Below are 23,261 nucleotides of genomic sequence, written 5' to 3'. Positions count from 1 at the left end.
GCCCATGCCCCGCACATTCCAGGTGCACAAGTTATAAACATTAAGTGGTCCCATGTCTGAGCGTGTAGCGCGGCAAAGCTGAGCGCGTGGGTGCACACGCCTGGTACATCTTACTGCAGAAGAGGAGTGTCAAGCAAACAGTTAATCCCTGAACACTAAGGTCCCCAGGCCAACGGGCTCGAGGTCCGAACCATGATGTCCAACATGGGCAGAAGTCAAACAGTTCCTTGTGCCTACGGTGGGGGGTGCAGACAACTTGTGCCTGACTCGGACTGGCCTGCGGTGGCATGGCAGCCCTTAGTAAACCAAACCCTCATGCAACCCACCTGTGTGCAGAGAGTGATACAGTCAATACATTACCACCCGGAGAGCGTTCGTGGCGTTGATGTTAAAATTCCTCTGCCATCTGCGCCATGATCTTGGGTAAGAGTTGTAGGCTGTCCGCCGATCCTGACACTTCGGTGTGTGTGTCAGAGTTGCTAATCAGGCCCCTGGCCGTGCCCGCGTCATGGGCGGCGAGTGCCTCCTCCGTCAATTGTACCACCGGTGTGTGGGCTGCCAGACGGTCCTAAGCGGCTTGTTCCGTTGATGCTGTCCTCGGCGAAGGGGCTCATCCAGCGTTGGAAGTGGTGCTTCTCCGATCCGTTTGACCCTGACGGTCGTCTCTCCTGGTGGCCGTAAAAGGGTCCTGTGAGGCCGGCGGCGTTAGTGTTACCTCCATCCACTCTGCTGCCTCTTCCGGCGAGTCAAAGAAGTATGATTTGTTATCGTGTAGGATCTTAAGGTGGGCGGGGAACAGAAGGGCATATTTCAAGTCTCTCTCACGTAACTTGCGTTTAACCCCCAGGAAGGTGGACCTGGCACGTTGCACCGTGGGTGTGAAGTCAGGATACACGGAGATATTCTTGTCTTCATAGCGAATCGGCGCTTTCTCTCGGGCCACGCGCAGCACAGTGTCGCGGTCCTTGTAGTGAAGGAGGCGCGCGATCAAAGGACGTGGAGGCGCACCTGGTTGCGGCGGTTTGGACGGTATTCTATGCGCCCTTTCTACGCTGTATAGGGCTGTAAGATCCTCTGGACCCACCATGTTTCTGAGCCAGTCCTCCACAAATTGGGTAGGATTCCTTCCCTCGCTGCGTTCCGGAATGCCTAAGATGCGGACGTTGTTGCGGCGGGCTCGTCCTTCCGCATCGAACACCTTGTCCCACAGCTGTTTGAGTTGTTTCTCCATGCCTTCCAGCTTCGTCGAGTGTTCCGTCTGCTGAGGTATGAGATCATTCAGCGCAAGTTTCTGTTCGGAGACCCTCTCCGCGAGTTTATTGTGATCTGCTCGGAGCAATGATAGACCCGTCGCCATGCTATTGATACGTGTTTCCAGTGTCTCCCGTGTGGCTCGTATTTCGTTGAGGATAAGGTCTAGTTTGGCGTCCTGCGTCCCTTTCCCAGTCGGCGGGATAACGTCCATATTAGAGGAGGCTAGAGGGTCCTCCGAGCCGGTGGACTGCATGTCCGTCGATGCACCGTGATCTTGGGCCTTGCCCCTGTGTCTCCCCATCGATCTAGTATGCAGAGCGGCGTTGGGGTAATCGCGCTTCCTGTCCTCAGATTGTACAGCCCATTATGTGCCGCGCTGTGGCGGCGCCTCTGGCAGGTGTGGCGGCGCCCCATGGAGGATCCTTTGCGCAGCTGTCGTGCCGGCCCCAGTGAGGTGGTGGGTATGGGCAAGTGGCTGCAGGAGGAGGGGATCGCCGGAGGCAGGACAGAAGAGAAGTGCCGCGTACCTGCTCTCGTGAAGGCGGTCCTGTAGTCAGTGGCCCACCACGCGGGCCTCTGTACAGCCAGACCCCACGATGTTGCTCAGGGTCATCACCGGTGATGTGGTTGCAGGGGCCGTGCCGGTGCTGCGTCGTGTCCCAAGGGCCGCGGCACTCCTGTCACCTTCAAGCGTTGCGGGTGGCGCCCGCTTTCGCGCCGTCTCTCCAGGGTGCTCGGGGGCCCGGGGTGGAGGCAAGATGGCGCCCGTATCACCGCCTCGGCGCCAAGGCTTGTCGGGCTGCCGCCGAGTGTCCCATGCAGTTGTAGCAGTCCTCCGGGTACCAGCGTCCTCCCCCCTGCTCTCCCGACGCCTCCCCCCCCACCGGCTCCCAGGCGGGCGCAGTCGCCTCCGCGTCAATCCAGCGGGCACAGGGCCAGTCCGGCGCTCTTTCGGCCGCGGTCGGGATAGGCAGGTCAGGACGGGCCCCCCGGGCTCACCAGCGAGGGGGGAGGCGGTCCGGCGCCGGTAGGAGCAAGCGCCAGCCGCCGACTGCAGGCGCGTGTTCAGTTCCGTGCCCTCATACACCTCCGGCGCCCCCTCTGCAGTCCGCCGGCATCCGCCAGCGATCAGGCCTCCGGGCTAATTGAGGCCGCGGCTCTCCTCGGTGCAGCAGGCCCCAGCAGTCTCCGTAGCTCACCAGGGTGTCAGGCGGTGTCCGAAGAAGGCAGCTCGCCGCTCGCCTGTTGCAGTTCCGGGCGCAAGATTAAGGTGGGTTGCGTTACAGGTAGACAGGATTATCAGCTAGTGTCAAGGGCTATGGACGGAGCTCTTCCACTACACGTCCGCCATGATCGGCTCTTGGCCACGCCCCCCGCAGACCAAAGTCATGTATGGCAAAAGTCATCAGAATGTTAGTCACAAGATAGCTGTCCCTTTAATTGGTAACCGCAGTTTCCTTGACAGCTTCTAGTATGGTTTCTGCCCCTGGATAAGCTGGAAATCCCCCTGATGAAACTACTCTCCTCAAGTGTCTAATGGAATGCTTGCTTTCTGGGCCTATTCATACTGTTCACAGCTTTTAATAACATCAACAGCATGAAGATGTTAAACCACTCTTCCTGGTTTCGCTGCACCGACCCACTAAAGCAAACCACCTACCTGTCTTTACTTTACAACTTGTGGACTATCATGAGAACTTGCAATATTGGTTACTTGTCAGCACTTGAATATTCTCGCTGAATTTCTTCGCATAGGCTCCAGATTAACACCTTGAACGCTATGGGGATTTTTCTCCTGTGCTGGAACTTTACAAACACCATTATTCATGACGAGCTGGGCTCGTCATCAGCGTAGCAGGAGGCTACTGCATGACGAGCCCAGCTCGTCATGAGCGTGGAAGGGGTTAAGGTTGGCATTGCCCCAAAGTTACTGAAAGCTTCAGGGTGGATTTTGGAACTTGCAATTACTTTCTGTCTATCTGACTAGAGATCAGCAATGAATGAATTACTAAAATTTGCTCTGCCTAAACACATCCAAAACCAAGATCAATTCCTATTTAACTGGAGCCTGTCTTAATCAAATTAATAAATTGCATAACATTACAGTGTTGTTTTATGCTGGTTTGTATTTTACATCCAAGTACACCCTCCCCAATAAGGCTTCTTTCGCCTGTAACTTCTGTGTCTCTCCTTTATCCGTCGTTTAATCCTTCCACCTAAGGAAAGCCTGAGCAAGGAGAAATTTAGGATAGTTTGAGTTCAAACAGAATAAAAACTTCACATATTGTTTATTTCAAGATCTCGGTCAATTAGAGATCCAACTATGAGCCTGGAAATTACTATGTTCTGTAAACATGTTAAAAATGTTTTTTGTGAAAACTGGGCTACAAAATATCGATGTACATTTTACGAAAGAGCAGGGAAAGACATGGTACAGCAATAGTACTTAGAAGGCAATTTTAAAGCTGGACCGTATTTATTTTGTGTGCCAAACAAAGGCAAGGAATGACTAGGCTGAATAAGCAGCAGTTGTCCTTTGTTATTCTTTGTTGACAGATTTGTAAATATTGTTGTAAGAAATAGAATACCTTGACTCGAGTTCTGAGGTTGCTTTTCCTAAGATTATTGAGGTCAAAATTTTGTTTCTGTGGACTAGATGTTGAAAAGATATGGTATGCATGAGTTCAAGTTCAGTATAGATTTTTAAAAGTGAGCCAGGGTAATTAAAAAAATTAAGAGAAGTATGAAAAGTTTCACCAGATAATGATTGTTGTCTTTCAGTGGCCTGGATTACAGAATATTGTTTCTGAAGCTGGTTCTCCTTCCACTAAAGCAGAACAGTTGAGGCTGTATTCATAGTGCTCGTACAGTTTGAAGATTAAAAGATATACCAACCAAATAGGTGTTTGAATTCTGAAGTATAAATGTTGGTAGACCACAGGAAGTATTTCATGAAGCACATGTTTTTCTTATGTAGGATTCCGTTGAAGTTGAAGTAGTACAGCTTGTAGGCGTGAGGATCCGTGCTCCTATTACCAGAATGAAAACTGGTACACAGGTGAGTTTAATTTCTTCTGACATTCTTTAGTGCTCTACTATGCAGGCTGATTTTGTGAGTTTAATCGCAATACCAAATTAATTCCTTCACATGGTTAATATCCTAAGATTCTTCACAATGCCTATCATTTGCATACGTTGGCTGCTGAATTCAGGTTGATGTTTTCTTGTATTGTTAGTGACAAGAGGGAATTCTGTGAGTCTTCCTAAGGTATTGCCTTTGAACTTTCACTGTCTACGTATTTATTTATTCTTTGCATATTTTATATAGGGCGAACTCGACCCGAAGGTATTGGAGCACTTTACATGAGCACCAAATTTACATTACACATTCAAGCACGGGGAGATTAAGTGATTTGCTCAGAATCACAGGATGTGGACGCGACCTTGAGTCTCGAACCCTGGTTTCCAGCACCAGCGTCGGGCGTTTATGCCGACGGACCACATCCTCCATATCTCCATATGCTTTTTTTTTTAAAAACCTTTATTGACATCAAAAGGAAAGACAAGTCGAGGCCTACAACCAAGCCGGCCGGCCGCCATGTGCAAAATAATCAGGAGTCTCCAGGCAAATATCACATAATCAATTAGTACAAAGCAGAGGCCGTACAATCGTAGAAGGGGAGAGGAGATAAGAAACCAAAGGGCTAAAACACAGGAGTAAATAAGGCTTAATTTTATAATATGGGGAGAAGGCAAATGACAGGCTCACTTGCAATACGGAGGTATCCGCTATCCCAAACCAACCTCAACATTAATAAGGGGGCATGGGGGCAAATTATCGGGGGAACGATACAATGCATTCAAGAAATCAGGATGTGCGAGACACAATCAGCCCCTGAGCATTATCCTCGTAACGTGCCCGCCACCCAAGACACTACCAAGCCAGAACAGAGGGAACGGAAAAACAATGCATCAAAACCAGCCCGTCATAGTAACCTCTGGGACACAGGAAGGGAAAAAGGGGGGGGGGGGAGGGACGAAGTGGGGAAGGGAAAGAGGAAGGGAAAGGAAAACGGAGAGAAGACTAAATAAAACAAGAAAAAAGAATAAAAAAATATGAAAAACGAAAGGAAGAGGACACGCCAACACAGGCCCCCCGTGGCGGAAAGACAGGAGACAAAAGGAGTAGCGGCCCAAGTGGGGGTATGGCGATCGGGGAGAAAGACAGCCGAAACATAACAGGAGGAATAACGACGCCACACCCCCCACCCGAAACACACCATAGGAGGTCGGGACAGACACGGCCTCACGAAAAAGAGATACAAAAGGGCCATAGAACCAGAAGACAAACAAAAAATAGAGCCCAACCCACCCATCCCACCCTGCACCCCTGTAGAAGGCTATGGCCCACCCTTCAAACAGCGTGCCTGTCGCCCTAAACCAGAACCCGAAATATAGCGAGAAGTAAGAAAGAAAAAAGAGACAAAAAGGCAACAAAAGCGGAAAAAAGAAGACAGGAGGGAGGAGCAGAAGAACTATCATCCGAACGGGCGGCCGCAGCCCTCCGCCCAACCAGAGAAGCACAGTCAAAAAAGATCAGGACGACACCCCATCACGTGCCACAAAACATGAGGAAAAGGGAACCTCCCACCTTTCTACGAGTAGAAACAATTATGCTACTAAGTCGTATACCGGGAATCAAACAGAAGTCGTACCCTTCACCCCCAACCTTTTCGAACGATAAACCCCACCCACCACATGGCAATGTAAAACCACATACTAAATACGAAATCAGCATATAATCGAGTGGAATGGTGACTAGCATAGTTACGTGGGGGGTAGATAAATCCACAAGGGAGCAATAGTCCAAACAGAAAGTATAGATGCATCAAAGATCGCAGCACAAACAATGAAAAACAGGAGTTCAGTTGCGCCACTGGAGCGGGCGATGTGGCCCCAATTATAGACACAGGCAAAGTCATCGAAACAGGCACAGGAAGCAGTCCACCAATAGTTTCAGGCAACAATGTCAAACAGGGTCGCAGTACAGCATCCAGGTCCCCGGGGTCCGAACCTTGAGAAGCAGGGCGCCCCAAAGTCACCGACACACTACACGATCTTCGATCAGTGGCGGAGACACTCAAGTCAAACGAGGGGGGCGAGGCAATGAAGTCTTCGAAACAAGAGGGCGACGAGAAGAAACGGCCGCCCAAAATGGCGGCAGATCGTGGCGGACCCACCGAGACGCCCAGGGCCAGGGAAGCGTGTAGGGATCTCAGGGCTTCCAGGATATCTCTGACCGTCGGCTCACGTCCATCAGATCCGCTCCCCACACCAATAGGCAACACTGGCCCGCCGCCACAGGGTGATTCTCGTTGCAGAGGGTCGGCCGCCATTTCGTGAATCAGCCCAATCGCCACTCACCAAGACCCCCGGAAATAACAGTTCGCAAATGTAGGACTTTACAAGCTCCGGGGGTCCCCGCAAGGGCGGCCTCGATGCCAAAAGGATATCCGCCCCAAACGGGTCTCCGCCAGCACCAGCACCGGTGCCCCAAACAAGCGGAGTCCGGGCCCCGAGGACCAGGGCCGACGGACAAAGCAGCGGCAGGGAGAGACCCCTTCACAGAATCAGGTCCCCAGGCCTCTCATCCACGTCGGCCGCGCGGCCACCAGGGCAGGCCCGGGTCAGGATCGCCGGGATCTTCGCACATCGGTTCCCAACACTGGTTCTCGCTCTCGGCCGGGGCCGAGAGCCGTCGGATCCCACCGGCCAGGTCCCGGTCCAAGTCTCGCAGAGGCCCCGATCTCTCAGAGGCCACAACTCCGGAGCCACTGCACACCGAGACCCCGGGGTCGGATGGTAAGTACAAACAAGCCGTTATGTTACCAATGCCCCAAAAATGTGTCGTCCTCGCACAGGATAAAAGACAGGATAAGCAATCAGGACGGAGGGCTGCGGGAGCCGAGCTAAAGGGCGACCATTACGTCCGCGAGCTAGGCTCCTCCCCCCATATCTCCATATTCTTGATGGGGCCCACTAAGGCATTTGAGATTGCTTTCTTACTTGTAGAAGTAGCATAGATGATCAATTCAGATTAGTTTGCTAGTTTGGGCTTCTATGTGTGTTTGTGCTATTTGTATAGTGCAAACCTAGTCAACCAAGACAGGTTGGAAAATGGATTGTGCACAGCAGTAATGGCACAAAAAAATCAATAAAAGTATAGACTGGATTTCCCTGTGGATATGGCCTATGAATTTCTTTAGACCATTGTTAGATATTCGAAGAGTCTCCTTATGTAGGACAGATTTGACCATGTATACATGTAAAGTGCCATAATTTGTTTGCACCATTACACCCTCTGAGTATGGTTAGTTCAAAGCACATATTAGAACATAGCATTTGGTATTTGTTTCTTTAGCCAAATACAAAAGCAAGCAGATGCTCATATGTAGTTCCTTGCAGCCTGTTTTTCTACACACTTTATGTACTAGGATATTTTGCCAATGTTAATTGATCATGTTGTGTGGTGATACCTTGTCACATCAGTCATTTTTGGTAACCTCTGTTATTCCCACTCCAACAATTCATTTTAATGTGGTATTGTGTGCCCAGCCAACAGATGAAAACTAGTTCTGTGTCAAGAAGACTATTTTTACTGCTTCACTCAAGGATAACTACTCTTTAATCTTTAATAACTATTAGAATGTGTATTAAATATTTGATAAATATTGCATTTGATTACATATACTAATCAATCAGCACTATTCAGTTTCATATATTACATGATATATTATGTGGAAATTCATGAATGAGTGATCCTTTGTGGCAAATGAGCATCAGGTCTCTGATCCCAATTTAACTTCAAGTTTCTCAACAAAGTTTAGGAATTGATAAACACAGAATTTTACGGACACTGTTTGCTATTGTAAAAATATTAGGGCATACAGTTCTGTTGTTCTGAGTAAAATATCATGGTAACTGGACACTAGTCAAATATAGTAAGCATGTGATTGATTGTTATGTCCTCATGGGTACAACAATTCTTGAACCAATGGAATTTGGGCTCTAAGTGTGAATTTAACTCTCTGATACTTTTGCTGCCTTGACCGGATGTTTTATAACCATCTTTGTCTTTCAGATGCCAGTTCATGTAATGGGTGTCACAAGTAATCAGACTCCCTTCTCATTTGGTAATGCTGTACCTGGCTTAACATTCAAATGGTCGGTCACCAAAAGGGATATCTTGGACGTAAAAACAAGACATGATGAGGTAAATATCATTGTGCTCAGTTTGTCCACTGCTTTAATAACTTTTGTAAACCGTCTATAAAGAATAAATCCAAAAAATGCATGTCAAAATGCCCATGTGTAATATTTTGATTTATGATTTGTATTTCTAGTCATGACATAATTCTGAGTGTGTGTGTGTGTGTGTGTGTGTGTGTGTGTGTGTGTGTGTGTGTGTGAAAGGTAGTAGTTCAAGGGAAAATAAACTTGAAGGTACGTTGCTTATGGTTAAAAAACTAAAAAAAATTGACATTTGATATTTGTGGTAATAGAAGTAACTATAATTGAACTATTCGCTGCACATGGAGTACACATGACCTCACGCATGACAACTTATATGACATGTCAAATGGTAACCCTAATGACATTGCAAATCAACTCTCTAATGTCGTGATCAGCACTTAAGTTGGGTACACAGGAACTTGTCTGTACCCATGCCCTGTACCCTCAACATAAAACATCATATAAAATACTCTATCCAGTGTAGGTGAGTAGCTGTGGATTGGGTTTTATGCATATTCCAACCATCCCCTCCAAGTCCAGATAAAAGGAACAGTGCTGAATATTAATATACTGTGGTGCTCTATCCAAAAGACAATGCTACTCGAAAAAGGGCAGTCAGCAAATACTAGCTCAAATCAACTAAAGCGTATTGAGGTGATAAGTGCAAACTGATTGAACAGAAATGTTACTCTTCTTAGTACAAGATTTGCACAGTGGCAGGTACATTTTAGTGATGATTTCTTTAAGTGCAAGTCTCGGCGCACACACAGTGTTACTAAAACCATATATCAAAAGAAGAACATACATCGACAAACCGTAATGATAATCCCCCACCCATAGTGAGAGATGCAAAGACTTGGAGCCCATTTGCATACTTCAACTTTGGAGGTCAAAGTAAAAGTGGAGGCAAACCAAGTGACTCTGTATTGTATTTACGCCTTTCTTTTCACACCACTCCTGCCCAGATTTCTCAAGAAGATCAGGATTGACAGGGCCCAAGTCATACGTGTGGATCCCTACTGGCATGGAGAGTCTTGTATCCCAAGCTTCTACAAATGAGCATCGATCCTCCGAATAGGCTGCCCCTTCATGAGAAACTTCTGTAGCAGCAGCAGGGGAAGCTCTTTGACCCGAACCAGTCAACTCTTCGCTTTCTTGCATGGAGACTGAGTGGCGGCAGTTGATAGCTTTCGACCTTCCTCCCGAAGTTGGTAATGTTATTCTGTAGCCAGGCTTTCCTCCACCTAAACAGTATTTGCCTGCCAATGGAAGACATTTGTATTATATGATACAGAAAAGTCTATTTACCCTCTTTCTGCTTCCCTTTCTGATGTTTTGCTTTTTATTTTGGCCCTTGTTGAGCAAGGCTCTGCTCTGTGCACACTGAAAGGTTATCTTTCTGCTTTCTTGAGGCTGCAGATTAACGATCTTTATTTAAGTCACCCACTGTCAATAGATTCCTGAAAAAGTTCCCACCTTCCTCTTTCATCATGCCTCAGTTGGACCTTAATTTGGTTCTCACCTTCCTGATGGGAGCTCCTTTCAAGCCCCTGCATAACTGTCCCCTCCAACTGTTCACCATCAAAACAGCCTTTTTAGTGGCAATTATTTCTGCCAGGAGAGTGAGTGAGCTGCAGGCTATATTGTCCAAGCCTTCTTTCTTGACAATCTTCCCTGACAAGTTGGTGCTTCACGCTAGGGCCTCTTTTCCCCCCCCGAAAGTTGTAACACCATTCTATGTAGGACATTTTGTCACCTTGCCCACTTTCTACACTCCCCCGCATCCCTCTAAAGAAGAGGAGCAACTACATGGTCTGGACCCAAAAAGCTCATTGTCATTCTACCTTGACCGCACAAAAGAGTTCCAGGTAGATAACCAACTCTTGGTGGGGTGTTGGTGTGAAGAAAGGTTGGGCGGTGCAGAAAAGGACATCTCACTGTGATTCATTCTCTGCATCAAGATTTGCAAGACTCTAGCAAAGAAGCAGCCTCCTAAAGGCTTAAGGGCTCATTCTACCAGCGTTAAAGCTGCTACCACTGTGTTGGCTCGTGGAGTCCCATTCCTGGATATCTGTTGTGCTGCAATGTGGGCATCCCTACACATGTTTACCAAGCATTACTGCCTGGATAGTTCGGTCCGCAGGGACTGACATTTTACCTGTTCGGTCTTGCAGGACTTTTTAGTCTGAAATTTGTACATAGTCCCTCTAGGGATGTTATTGCTTGGATATTTATTCAAAGTTAACAAATCTGATGCTAGATGTCTCTATCAGATGAACAAGTCACTTACCTTTGGGAACGCCGTATCTGGTAGAGACAATATCAGTCACAGATTCCTTAGCAACCCTCCCAACCTCCCAGCACTGCGGACAGGGTTCTAGGGTCAGGGCTGATCCCTTTCAAGGCCCTGGTTTTCAAACACACCAATGTCAGTACACTTCATGGCTCAGCACTTCTTGTGTGGTAAGTTGTGAAAAGAAACCAATGTCAGCGTACCAAGGTGTGTAGTGTAGTTCCTATCATCCCAATAGGCTCTGCGCATTGGAATAATACCTACAGCAGTAAAGGCCTAGACCAGACGTTAACTAGGTCTACTACTGTCGATACTAGACTTAAAGTTTTGGGTTTGCCAGCTAAGCTCAGAGTTCACTAGAAACTTTCTCGAATGTTCAGGAAAGAATTAACTCCCCTGATTAGACAAGAAGGGATTTAGTTTCTGACAACCATAGAACATGACAACTTTGCTCTCCCCTAATCAAGAGTATATCTCGAGAGTCGTGTGAACAAAAGGCAATTTATTTTACTCAGTCAGTACGTGCATTCTTAGTCTCATCAGAATGTAGAGAAAAGGAAGAGACGGGCGTGTTCAATAAAAAGGTGTTATTTATTGATCAGTCTCTTTTCTCGTACAAGAGAAATGGATCGATATTATTGCAATACTTATAGTTAAGTAAAGTGCATACATTAAAAGCAATAGTATAAAATAATACTGTAAAAACATTGATATGGTTTCTAAGCCATAAGATGTTTTAAAATGAATAAAATATATTACATACACATATACATTTGACTAAACGTACTCAACTGGTGTTTCTAGATACGCCTACCCCGTGTACCTGACCTAAGTCTAATAAGAGGGCGGGAATAGAAAGTTACAGTTTAAGTTACGTTTGTTTTTGCCAAGTGAATAACTTAAGAATTCTCTGTGAGGGGTTATTCAGTTCTGTACCTGGAAGTTAGGATGAATGAGGAATGGTATCTCTCTCTCTGGTCTCGATATTCCAGGCTGCCTGCGAGGGCTACCCAGAAACGCCGGGGCTGGATTTCTCGGCAGGAGAAGTCAGCGCGTCTCTCAGCGCGTCAAGAAGGCGGGGCTGCTGCCAGCGGGGTCTGCTCTGCTCTTGGCTTCGGCAAGTATGGCTGCTCCGTCTCGTCACCACGCGTGTGTTTGCATAGGGCAAGATCGGTAATATTTATACCTTTAAGGTGCCGAGATTGACGTAAGGATGGACATAGATACGTCAATAAGGATGTCATACGACTTGCTCGTTAGCACATTCTTTTACTGAAGTTCTCGGTGAAATCAAAACAATGGCCGCAGGGTTTTGCCCAGGTTGTCATAGGTTTGATTTGTTATGAGAACTCCGTATGCCTTATCAGGGGCTGGAGGAATATCGCTTGTCTAATTAGATCGCAAGCGTTATGACCTAATCAGATAACACGTTCCTGTGCCGTAGTGTGACTGCGTCAGATAACGGTATCTGCATCATGGGGATTTTCTGCCTCATGGGCTGATTACTAGTTAACTTGTTAGTTTACTAACCAGAATAGGGTCAGGAATAGGGGGATCGATTCAGAACCTATAGGAATACATCACACCCACTCCACGCTAACTATGTACATATTTACTAATCTATTATTATTATTATTCTGAGTTTTGTATAGCGCCTGGTTACCAATAGGCATCCCAGCGCTTACCAGAACATAACACTACTAAAAAGATGCAAGGATTAAACGGAAAACAAAAAAGTTTTTAAAAGCTTACGGAAGCGAAGAAGACTAGCCTCCGAGCGCAGATGTAAGGGCAATGAGTTCCACAAGGAAGCCACATTTATTGAGAACCTTCTGCCACCAGTTCTTGCCTTTTTCACCCTGCCAACCTGAAGGAGATGTTGGTGGTCAGAGCGAAGTGAACGAGAGGCCTTGTAGGGCTGGACCATCTCATCCAGAATGGGTGGACCGACTCCGTGCAGAACTTTGTGGGCAATGCAGAGTGACTTGAATTTCACCCTGTCCCTCACAGGGAGCCAGTGCAATGCCCTCAACGCTGGACGGGCAGATTGACGCCTAGGGAGACCCGTCAAAAGCCTAGCAGCCGCGTTCTGCACATGCTGCAGTCTGTTCAGGGTAGACTCGGGTGCGCCCAGGAATAGCGCATTGCTGAAATCCAGCCGCGAGATGATAAGTCCCTGGATGAGGAGCCTTCGAGTGGCCACTGGGAGCAAGGGCAAGATCTTCTGGGCTGAGCGGAGCAGGCCAAAGCACACGCCAGCAGTCTTTTTGGCGTGGGTTTTAAACGATAGGTCCTGCTCCAGCCATACCCCCAAGCTCTTGATCTCCTGCTTGGGGGGAGGCATCGGACCCAGACAGTCTGGCCAGCTGCTGGGGGACAAAGATGGGGAAGAGTTCCCCAGCAGCATCAGTTCCGTCTTGGAGCCATTTAACTTTAGGGCTGAGCTGCACATCCACGTGTAGATCTTTTCAAGACATGAGTGCAGCCGGTCGGGATGGTGCGCCGACTGGGAAAGGCCGACCACCAGCTGAGTATCATCAGCATAACTGATGATTTTAATACCCAGCGGCCGAACCACACTCTCCAGGGGGGCCATGTAAACGTTGAATAAGGTAGGGCTCACTGAAGAGCCCTGTGGCACACCGCACTGGAGAGGGGTTGACGATGATTTTTCCTGGCCTTCCCACACCTCAAATGTACGACCTTCCAAGAAGGAAGCGAACCATTTGAGGGCCAGACCCGTGACCCCCACCCCCGACAGCCATTGGAGAAGCACCAGATGGTCCACGGTATCAAAAGCAGCGCTGAGGTCCAGGAGGATCACTGCCACTGATCCCCCCGAATCCAGCATGCTCCTCGCATTCTCCACGACCGCCAGTAGGGCGGTGTCAGTCCCCTGACCAGGGCGAAAACCCGTTTGGGAATCGCCCAGAAGGGAATTGGCTTCCAAGAAGTTCGAAAGGCGGCTGTTCACCAGCTTCTCCGCCACCTTACTGATACCCGGCAGCAAGGAGATTGGCCGAAAGTTGGCGAGATCGGCGGGGTCGAGGTTAGGCTTTTTCAAAAGAGCCTTAACCACCGCCCCTTTCCAACTAGGGGGAACTACCCCATGGGCGAGAGACAGGTTTATCAAATCCGTCACAGGGCCGACGATGGTAGATGACACCTGTTTAAGATATTTAATAGGTGCTGGGTCTTTCGGGGAGCCACTCTTCATAGACCTCAGAACTGCCAAGACTTCCTCCTTAGTAACCGGACCAAGGGAGGCCAGCTCCACCGCTTGCAACTTAAGTTGAGAGCTGGAGTTGTCCTCCAAAGAGGAGACCTCACCTAGCCGGGGAAGGGAGGCTAATATATTGTCGATTTTACTTTTAAAGAACGAGGCCAGTTCTGTGCATTTTTTGCGGGGGTCCTCGTGGAAAACCAGAGGATCAGGGACACTAAGTAACTCCTTAATGACCCTGAATGACTCTTTAGAAGAGTTGGCCGCAGAGCCAATGCGCTCTTCAAAGAATCCTGATTTTGCCACCCGAATAGCGGATTTATACCTACTCAGCGCCACGCGATATTCTTTACGACACGCCTCACTCCAGTCTCTCCTCCAGGACCGCTCCAGTCTCTTGCAACCTTTCCTCAAGGTTCTTAATTCTGAAGAATACCAAGGTGCAGAACCCACTCTCTTCCCCCTCATAAGTTGTTTCTTTTTGGGTAGAAGAGTGTCCAAAGAGTCCACGAGCCAGGTATGGAAATTCACATCAGCGACAAACGGGTTATCACCCTGAGGGGGCTGCGTGGCCTCCAAATGTGCCGCCCAGATGTCAACTGGGAGCCTCGACCAGGCTCTCTCTAGGGTGTGAACTCGTGGGACCACCACAGCTCGGCTGTTGAATTGCCATGACGCGGTCACCAAAAAGTGGTCTGTCCAAGGTAGGGCAAGAGCCGGAGAAGGAGTAAGATGGTCCAGGTTGGAGAGAAAGGGATCAAGCAAATGGCCTTTCTCATGGGTCGCGCCCGAGTTGGCCAAATTGATTCCGAAAGATTTAAGATCATCAAGCAGATCGATTCCTGCAACATTAGTGGGGTCCTCGAGATGGATATTAAAATCCCCGAGAACCACAAAGTTGGCAGTTGAGGAGGCAAGAAGTGTAGTGATTTCCAGGAGAGAGTTAGGGAAGCTACCCAAGGGTCCGGGCGGGCGATAAATCAGCAGGCCTACCAAAGATACTGTAGGTGACAGCCGAAGGGAGAACTGTAAGCTCTCACAGTCCGTCACCCCTCCGTTCTGAATCTTACACGCAAGCGTGTCTCTGTAGAGGACTGCAATTCCTCCTCCCCTCCCTTTAGGTCTATCAAGATGGAGTATGTGAAAGCCTGGGGGGAGTGCTCTGACCATGTCCGGGCCAGAGCTGGGGGAGAGCCAGGTCTCAGTGAGAAACAGCACGTCGAGCTCGTGATCTAAAATGAGTGAATTAATTTCAATGGCGTGGCTCGGTAAAGACCGGCAGTTTAGTAAAGCCATGGAAAGGACAGATTTCACGGCCACTGAATTGTGACCGGAAGAACAAGCTCTACACGGTAAGAATGGAATGGTCCCCATCTGAGCATAGCTACAACTAATAGGGTGGGGCGAGCGTAGGGCAATAAGGGCATCTCTTCCATATTGGAGCCTGGTGGTAAAAGGTGTTACCGAGTCGGGCATGGTTGTAGGCCCTAGGCCCGTCTGGGCCCGGACGGGCACAGACGGGCTGAACTCTGGCGTAACTCCGGCGTCATTACGGCGTCCCCGCTGCGCGTGACCGCTGCGCGTCAGCATGGCTGCCTAAATAGACAGCGAGCAAGATCAACAAAGGACTACTACCACACTGCTCTTCCTCCCCCAAGATGGCCGCCTCGAGACAGGGCGAAGGACCCGCAAAGCGCGGTGAATTTGCCTATTAGAGTGCAAGTAGAGGGTGACAAAGGTGGGGATATGTGGGCCAGGCTTAAGAACAAGGTAAAAGTGCCTAAAACAAGTTTTTAAATTAAATACAAAAACGGGAAGTTAAAAGCAGCAGAGCTGCCACCACACACACGCTACCACAATAGCGCCACACGCTGGAGAGAACGCGCTGCCACACTTGCCTGCCTAAATAGACAGCGAGCAAGATCAACAAAGGACTACTACCACACTGCTCTTCCTCCCCCAAGATGGCCGCCTCGAGACAGGGCGAAGGACCCGCAAAGCGCGGTGAATTTGCCTATTAGAGTGCAAGTAGAGGGTGACAAAGGTGGGGATATGTGGGCCAGGCTTAAGAACAAGGTAAAAGTGCCTAAAACAAGTTTTTAAATTAAATACAAAAACGGGAAGTTAAAAGCAGCAGAGCTGCCACCACACACACGCTACCACAATAGCGCCACACGCTGGCTATCTATGCATAGTATAACATAGTACAACATACTATAGAGTATAGTGTATACCTTACCACCCCAAAATACATAAATGCATTTTGAAATTTTTCAAATATACGGAAAAATTGCAGACATATGTATTGTATGCACTCAAGCTGTAGAATAATGCCAAAGTAATCGCATTGGTATACATTATTGCTTATTTGGTATATGAGAATTACACATGAAATGGCTTCTTAATACAGAAAAAAAGTTCGAGACCATTCCATCACAGAATAAAATATTTATGAACGTATCAGCGGGCAGCTAATGTCTATAAGCTATCTAAAATTTAGAAACCTTAGTTCTTTAAGAATAGTTCTTACTTTAAGCAGAAGATAGTGTCCCGAAAAATATGCAAAAATATTTGGGGCTGCTGAAAAATTGCTGTCCGTGAACTGGAGGGAAAATCTGTTCATGTGACTTTATTTTTAAAGTTGAAGGCCGAATTCAGGGAACGCCGTGTGCGAGCTTGCTCAAAAGTCTCTATTTCTGTTCTGGAGAGAACATCATATCATTCAGGCTTTCGAAAAAACTGTCAACAGCTTCCTGGGAAAGTTCCACTAACTCGGAAATAGGTGTAATCATGCATTCTTGCGCATGATTGTCTCCATTGACATTCTGATTTGCATTACTGACAGAAGGTCGTACCTGTTCGATGCTGCTTTCATCTTGAACTTCACTACCCATCAATCGTAGTGGTGAAGCTTCCACGAATGCCGTCATCAGGATTGGTAGCCTTTGAGGGCAGCACAAAGCATGAACCTTGATCGGGCTCAACAATGTTTCCATCCATTGGCGCATCCGATTGTAGCGTCAGACAGGTGTCTAACACGCATTCTTCTCCGCATAGCAGACACCTCAATACAGGTAAAACACATCTTTGCCACATTGGTCGAAATGATAGAAACCAAGTCATGTTCAGGTCTCTAAGCCGGGAGAGTCACAGGATTTTTGATATCCGGTCCCGGTATCCAATGGCTAGTATTGTGTCTTCCCTTGTCGCAAGAGTTTTGTCTGTGACATGGGTTGCCATAACGAAAAATAAGGACTAAGAATAGGATTCCTGCAATTAGTCCCAGGATCAGGGGAAGTCCGCCAAAAATCGAATGGACGAAATCTGGAAAAATACCCAGTATGGCTTTGAATGGTGTTAATGCCATCGAAAATACTGTCTTAAATACCTTTGAGACCCCATTGGTATCAGAAATATTTAAGATTTCATTCAGGATTTCCGCGAAATGTATGGGGGAATTAGTTGATAATAATGTATGTATCTCTGCAGTCGTCCTTGCGACTTGTAGATCATACGTTTCTTTTGATGACGAGAGCCTGGTAGGCGTCTGAAGAAGCACTGTTTTCATTCTGCTTAAAGTATCTATTCGAATAGAAGTAATTTTCAATTCGGGCCATGCCCTTGCCTCCCTGTCTGGGAAGGAGCTGGGGAACAATGAGCGTCCACAGCACTTGACCTTCGCAGTCGTAGTTACTAGATAAGGAGTCCCGGGCATAAGACTACAACATTTGCGGTCTACAATAAGAATGTAACTCCCATTATAGAGTCTTTGAAAGAACGGTTCTATTTCTGTTGCGGGTGTGCCTTGCTGGTGACATGAAAGGTTGTATGAATTCCCTTCACAGGCTCCATGCAAACTAATTCCGTTACACAGAAGCGTGCCGCTTAGTGACCGCACAATTATTGCCACTAAGAAACACTTTCTGTCCTTTATTACTGACACATGCATGTGAATAGGGCAGGTTCCATGTTGTTTTAAGGTATCCTTTTCCCAATTTCTCGTACATGCCAGCCTGTATATATTTTTGGCAGTATTGAAACCTGAAGGTTGAGATTGGAATATTTATTATCCCATGTATTATCCATTCACTGACAGGTCGTTCTGACATTGTCACTGGTAATCTCTCAAGTTTCTCAATGCTCAGGATTGTATAATCAGCACCCTTTTGTGCCATACTGATTTGTCTATCAGTAAGGTTAAAGATTTGGAATAGTGACGTTGTGTTGATTAAACGCCAAGGCACATAGCCTGAACGCAGATTTTGTAACGTCCAGCCAAGCTGTACAATAGAACGCAATTGTGACTGACCGTGTTGTAATAACAGTAAGTCCTGCGATAATATGTCGATTGCTGAAGACACAATGCTGTCCAAAGAAAAAATTCTGGAGGACAGAGTCATTAACCCATTGTCCACTACAGAAAGTGATTTTTCCAAATTAATACGGTCAATTTCCCGTATTCTCTCTGCTGTTTCAATTTGAGTAACCTTCCAGGCCTCATTGTATGCTGCATATACAGAGGCTGCTATGAAACGCTTTTGACGCTGTTTGCGTGGTCCCAAAGTGAAATCACGCAAGTCAGCACCATCAGTAAGTAAAGTTAGGTGTTGCTTAATTTCTGCCAGTGTGGAAGTTTGTAGCCATTGAAGGCATAATTTGCCCACACTGTAGGTTGTTATTATCCCTGGGTGATGTCTTTGAGGATATCTAGGGTCTGGCCTGGTCATTTTGAACCCCTGTGTTTTGTTCAGGAATCTGTCTTGACAGTTATTAGTATCTGTGGGCCAGATCAACCACTGTTTCCAATCAGGATGTGTTCTGTTTTGGTTTAATATATGGTTTACGTCTATCTCTTCATCTGTAGAAGTGTTGCTAAACATTGTTGGTTTTGGAATAGACGGTTTATTTAAATCTTTGATTTTGGCTAGGCCAAGACAGGTGGTTTGTTGAACAGTGTCATTTAAAAATATCATTTGTTCTGGGATCATGCAGGCTCTAAACAAAGCTTCTATACCCTGTACTTGCCATTCTTTTGTACCCCAAACACTTTTCAATTCAACATTTTTGTCCCAATAATCAAAACCAAAAGTATTCATTTTTTCAAAGAATGAGTCTGAATATAACAATTTTGTGTTGGTTATCATGGTCTTGGTCCCTGTTTTGTTTGACAATTTAAAATAAAATGTTTCAGCATTACTTGTGTTAAAACCTGAAAAATATGAATATTTGTCGTAAACGGTTCTTGAGCTCCCTTTTGGAGGTGTTGCACAATGTTCCCATTGATTATAATTTAAAACATTTCTAGGTTGTGCAGATCTATGTAAAAAATGGTTACCATAGTGTATAACAGTACATACTATCATAATTTGTAGAACCCTGCAAATAATCATGTTTGGTAAATTTAGCAGACATTACTAAGTCAGACATCATATTATTAATGCTTTCGAAGTCCCAATCATCAGCAAATGAGTTTGGTTTTACAAAGTCACTCAAGGAGATCTTAATTTGGTGTGGATATTTCAGGATCTCGACCGGACCATAAATTTCATAGTCAGTGTTGTCCCAAGCTACCCCACCAGGTATCGGATTGGCTGTGAAGTTGGCTGAAGAAAGTTCTCTTTTCTCGACGTGTGAAGATGTGTGTGGTTTGAGGATCAAGTTGATTTTCTGACTTGCTGTGTCCATTTTAGCATATTTTCCCTCAATGAAGCGTCCCAATGTTAGTATCATGATGAGCCAAAGTATGAGGATAAATGCACCAAAACCCACCCAAAATTCAATCCATGGAGAAATCAGATATGTTTCTTTCAGTTGTTTCAAAAGTTCCTTAGCTTTAACTTTAAAGGTTTTTGATGATGGCTGTGTCTTTGATTCACTGAACCCTTCAGAGGAATCATCGAAGTTTATGAAGTAGCCGGATGCAGTTCTGTCAATTGTTCCAATTGCTTCAGGATTTCTGTTTCTTGCATTTTCGTTTGGTACTTCATTATAGATTGGTGTGTCTCTGCTAAATGTTTTTATTTGGGATTTCAGAGGTCTTAGTTCTATTGCATTGTTGCATAGTCCATGTTGTTCTTCTGTAGGCGTTTCGAATGTGATGAGCCTCTTTGTTAGGACCTCTGTACTGGTAGCAAACCTTGGTGTTCTGCTACTTATTGGGAGTCCACTTGGCCTACTGTTTGTTATCGGCCACATGATTGTGGTTTTACCAGGTCGATGGATACAACTCGGTTCTCCTTTTTACCAGCAAGTGGCGGTAGTACAACTGATCTTGTCCCGTTGACAGACAAGACAGGAACTGCTTTTCTGTAAGAAGGCCCAAATTCCTTCTTTACCGCGATCTTCTCCCTGACTAGATCCCCGACTTTTGGAATCCAGACAGGTCTTGCTGGGACAGGTGGTGGTTCTTCAGTGGTTGTTGGCTGTTGTTTCAACTTTATGTTGCTCAGGTCTTTTCTTGTTTTGTTTAAGTCCTGCAAAATAGCCAAACGGTCTTTGATATCAAAGCTTTTTTCTTTCACCACTGAAGTCTGACTATCAATGTCAGAGATCATCATCCTAGTTCCAAATAATAATTCGTACGCACTGAATCCCTTCAGAGAATTTCTTGGCAAGTTATTGAGACTACGTTGGACACTTATTAGATGTTTGACCCACCCAGCTCCCGAACCTAATATCCTTTCCGCTATAGATTGCTTTATGCCTTGGTTTTTTCTTTACACCATCCCGTACCCTCAGGAAGGAAGTGAGAAGATTCCCGCTGGGCTATGCTCATTTGGTCATGTTTCCCCTCAGGCTTGAGGGCTAGAGTGGAGACAATGGTCAAACGTAGCATGCTCTTAGCGTATATGCCATTTAGACTCGCAAATCTTTGTATAACAGTCCGGACGTCAGCCGAGTGCTGGTGATCTACATTATAAGTGGAACTAGCCTGTATATGTTAATCGCAACCCTTCCTTTTTACTCCTGATTTTTTCTGGAGTAGAACGACGAGGTATTAAACTGTTTCTCTCCCTACTGCGATCTCTGTTGCAGTTTGGGCAGTTTTTTACAAACATGGTGTGACGCAGGCTCATGCTTGGCCACCAGTACCTTGATTGTAATTCTTCCAGAGAATTTTTTAGTTTGAGGTGTCTGAGACCCTCGCCCATATGTGCGTCTGCGATTAACAAGTTTCTCCTGTCCATGTTTGGAATCACTCTATCCCCCACTCCAGGGATTCGAGCAAAAGGGACGGAGTTTGCATCGATTATGTATGTATAATTGAGTGGATAGTTGATCGGTAACGCTGAGCAGTCGCCTTTTGATGACGTTTTCACCGCCAGCACTGTTTCACCGTCAATGTATTTTAATGTACGCTTTTTTCGAACTACGGGAGCCGATTTAGTGGCTGCCGCTGCGGCCGTTTCAGCCAATGAATTCCCTGCAACGTGAACGCCATCACGCTGATGACTCAGTGAGTGAGTCACGTGAGTCTTTGGTAGTTCTTTTTGTAAAAGAGCTATTTGTTCCCAGAGCAGTTTCTGCTTTATTGGTGCATCTGTGTTATCTTTGTAACCGTTTTGAATCCATGTCTGCAAATCCTTGTTATATGATTTGACGCAGTAATATGAATCTGACACTATAAGTGTCGGGAATTCGCGATCCGCATTATCTAGCGCCATTTTCAAAGCTAATATTTCAGTTTGTTGTTCTGAATTAGTTTCTACTGAGTGTGTCTTTGTTAATAGAGGTTTTAGTTTACCTCCGCGCCACACTTCTTTTGTAATCTCACATGTGGGGTTGTATGCTTGTTCTCCCCAAACGGAGGGTTGAGCATGTCCGTCTGTATAGATTACACAGGCGTAATGTCGTAAAGGCAGAATGTCGATTGGCAGAGGGTATGTTTTTTCATATTCTAGATTTTCCATTTCTTCTAGTTCTGGATCAAAGTAGTAGTATACTTTGTCCGTTGTGATTGAATTCACCCATTGTATCCATTCCGGATTCAATGTTGTTGTTGGTAAATTACACGGTGTTGTTAATGCCTCAAAGGCTGATTCAGCTGTTCTGACTGTGATATGTCTACCGTGTGCTTGATCTTTTTCTCTAGCTATTGCGGTTTGAACTGCATGAACAATTTTTTCTTTGTTGCTGAATTTCTGTTCAGCTTTTGTGTACAAGTGTGATTTGAATGCAATTGGTACCTTTTCTCCTTCATTAGAGGTCAGGTATGTGAATCCGCATCTCCCTGGGATGACTCGAATCACAAGATTGCGTGTGTTATCACGTGTTTCTAATTTTGTTTTAATTAGCATGTCTGTTTGTAGGGATCTCAAAATTTCTGTGTGTATTTGAGTCCAATTGGATCTTTGAAAATCTGGTTTTATCAGATCATAAAGGGGTTTGACCCTTTCTGCGTAATTTGCAATGTATGTTCTTCCGAAGTTTAGGAAGCCTAGAATCGACTGTAAGTTTTTTAGTGTTCTAGGTGCTTGGAGTACGGCACATTTGTCTAGGAAATTGTCAGCCAGGCTTTTGCCTTCACTTGATAACTCATATCCTAAGAATAGGACTGTCAGATGGGCAATTCTGGATTTTTTAAAGTTGAATTTGTAACCCTCTGCTGCGAACCCAAGTATTATGGTGTTCACTCTCTTCAAGTGAGTCTCCAAGTCATCATCTGTTAAGTAAATGTCATCGACATAAGATAATGCTTCATCATCATATAGTTGTAGTAATTCGGTTACTCTCGCTGAGAATACCCCCGGGCTGTTCTTGTACCCCTGGGCTAACCGACAGAATTGTTTTTGAGTGCCATTTATTGAGAACGCAGTTAAATATCTGCTCTCTGGTGCTATGTTTTGACAAAAGAATCCATTAGAGATGTCTAATGTTGTTTTGTATTTTTTGCGCACTATGTTATTCATTAGTGCAGCACTATGCGAGTTTTGCACTGCAAAAGTTTTGCAACATGAGTTAAGATGTCGGTAATCCAAAACTAGACGATATGAATTGTCTGGTTTGGAGACCGGAAACAAAGGGTTGTTCATTTGTGAGGTGCAAGTTTCAATCACCCCCTGGTATTCTAGCTGATCTAGTATTTCATTTACCTGTTTTTTAGCTTCTTGCTTAATTGGGTACTGCCTTTGTGCAGTAGGTTGTGATTTTAACTGGATTTTGTGAGGAGGAGAATCCTCATCCCATCCCACGTGATTT

The 23,261-nt window shown here is 46.1% G+C and overlaps 1 protein-coding gene across 1 annotated transcript in view; it reads left to right on the top strand.

Annotated features, from left to right (window-relative positions):
• Nucleotides 1-23,261, top strand: part of NUP210 (nucleoporin 210) — a 524,741-nt gene that overhangs the window by 353,577 nt on the left and 147,903 nt on the right. The window contains exons 26-27 of the mRNA XM_078661451.1: nucleotides 4,232-4,312; nucleotides 8,396-8,527. Coding sequence (XP_078517577.1) covers nucleotides 4,232-4,312; nucleotides 8,396-8,527 — 213 coding nt within the window. The remainder of the gene's footprint in view (nucleotides 1-4,231; nucleotides 4,313-8,395; nucleotides 8,528-23,261) is intronic.

The sequence above is a fragment of the Lissotriton helveticus genome, chromosome 9 (assembly GCF_964261635.1).
Source record: "Lissotriton helveticus chromosome 9, aLisHel1.1, whole genome shotgun sequence".
Classification (NCBI taxonomy): Eukaryota; Metazoa; Chordata; class Amphibia; order Caudata; family Salamandridae; genus Lissotriton; species Lissotriton helveticus.
Note: the sequence above shows the minus strand (reverse complement) of the source record. Positions and strands in the feature narration are given on the sequence as shown.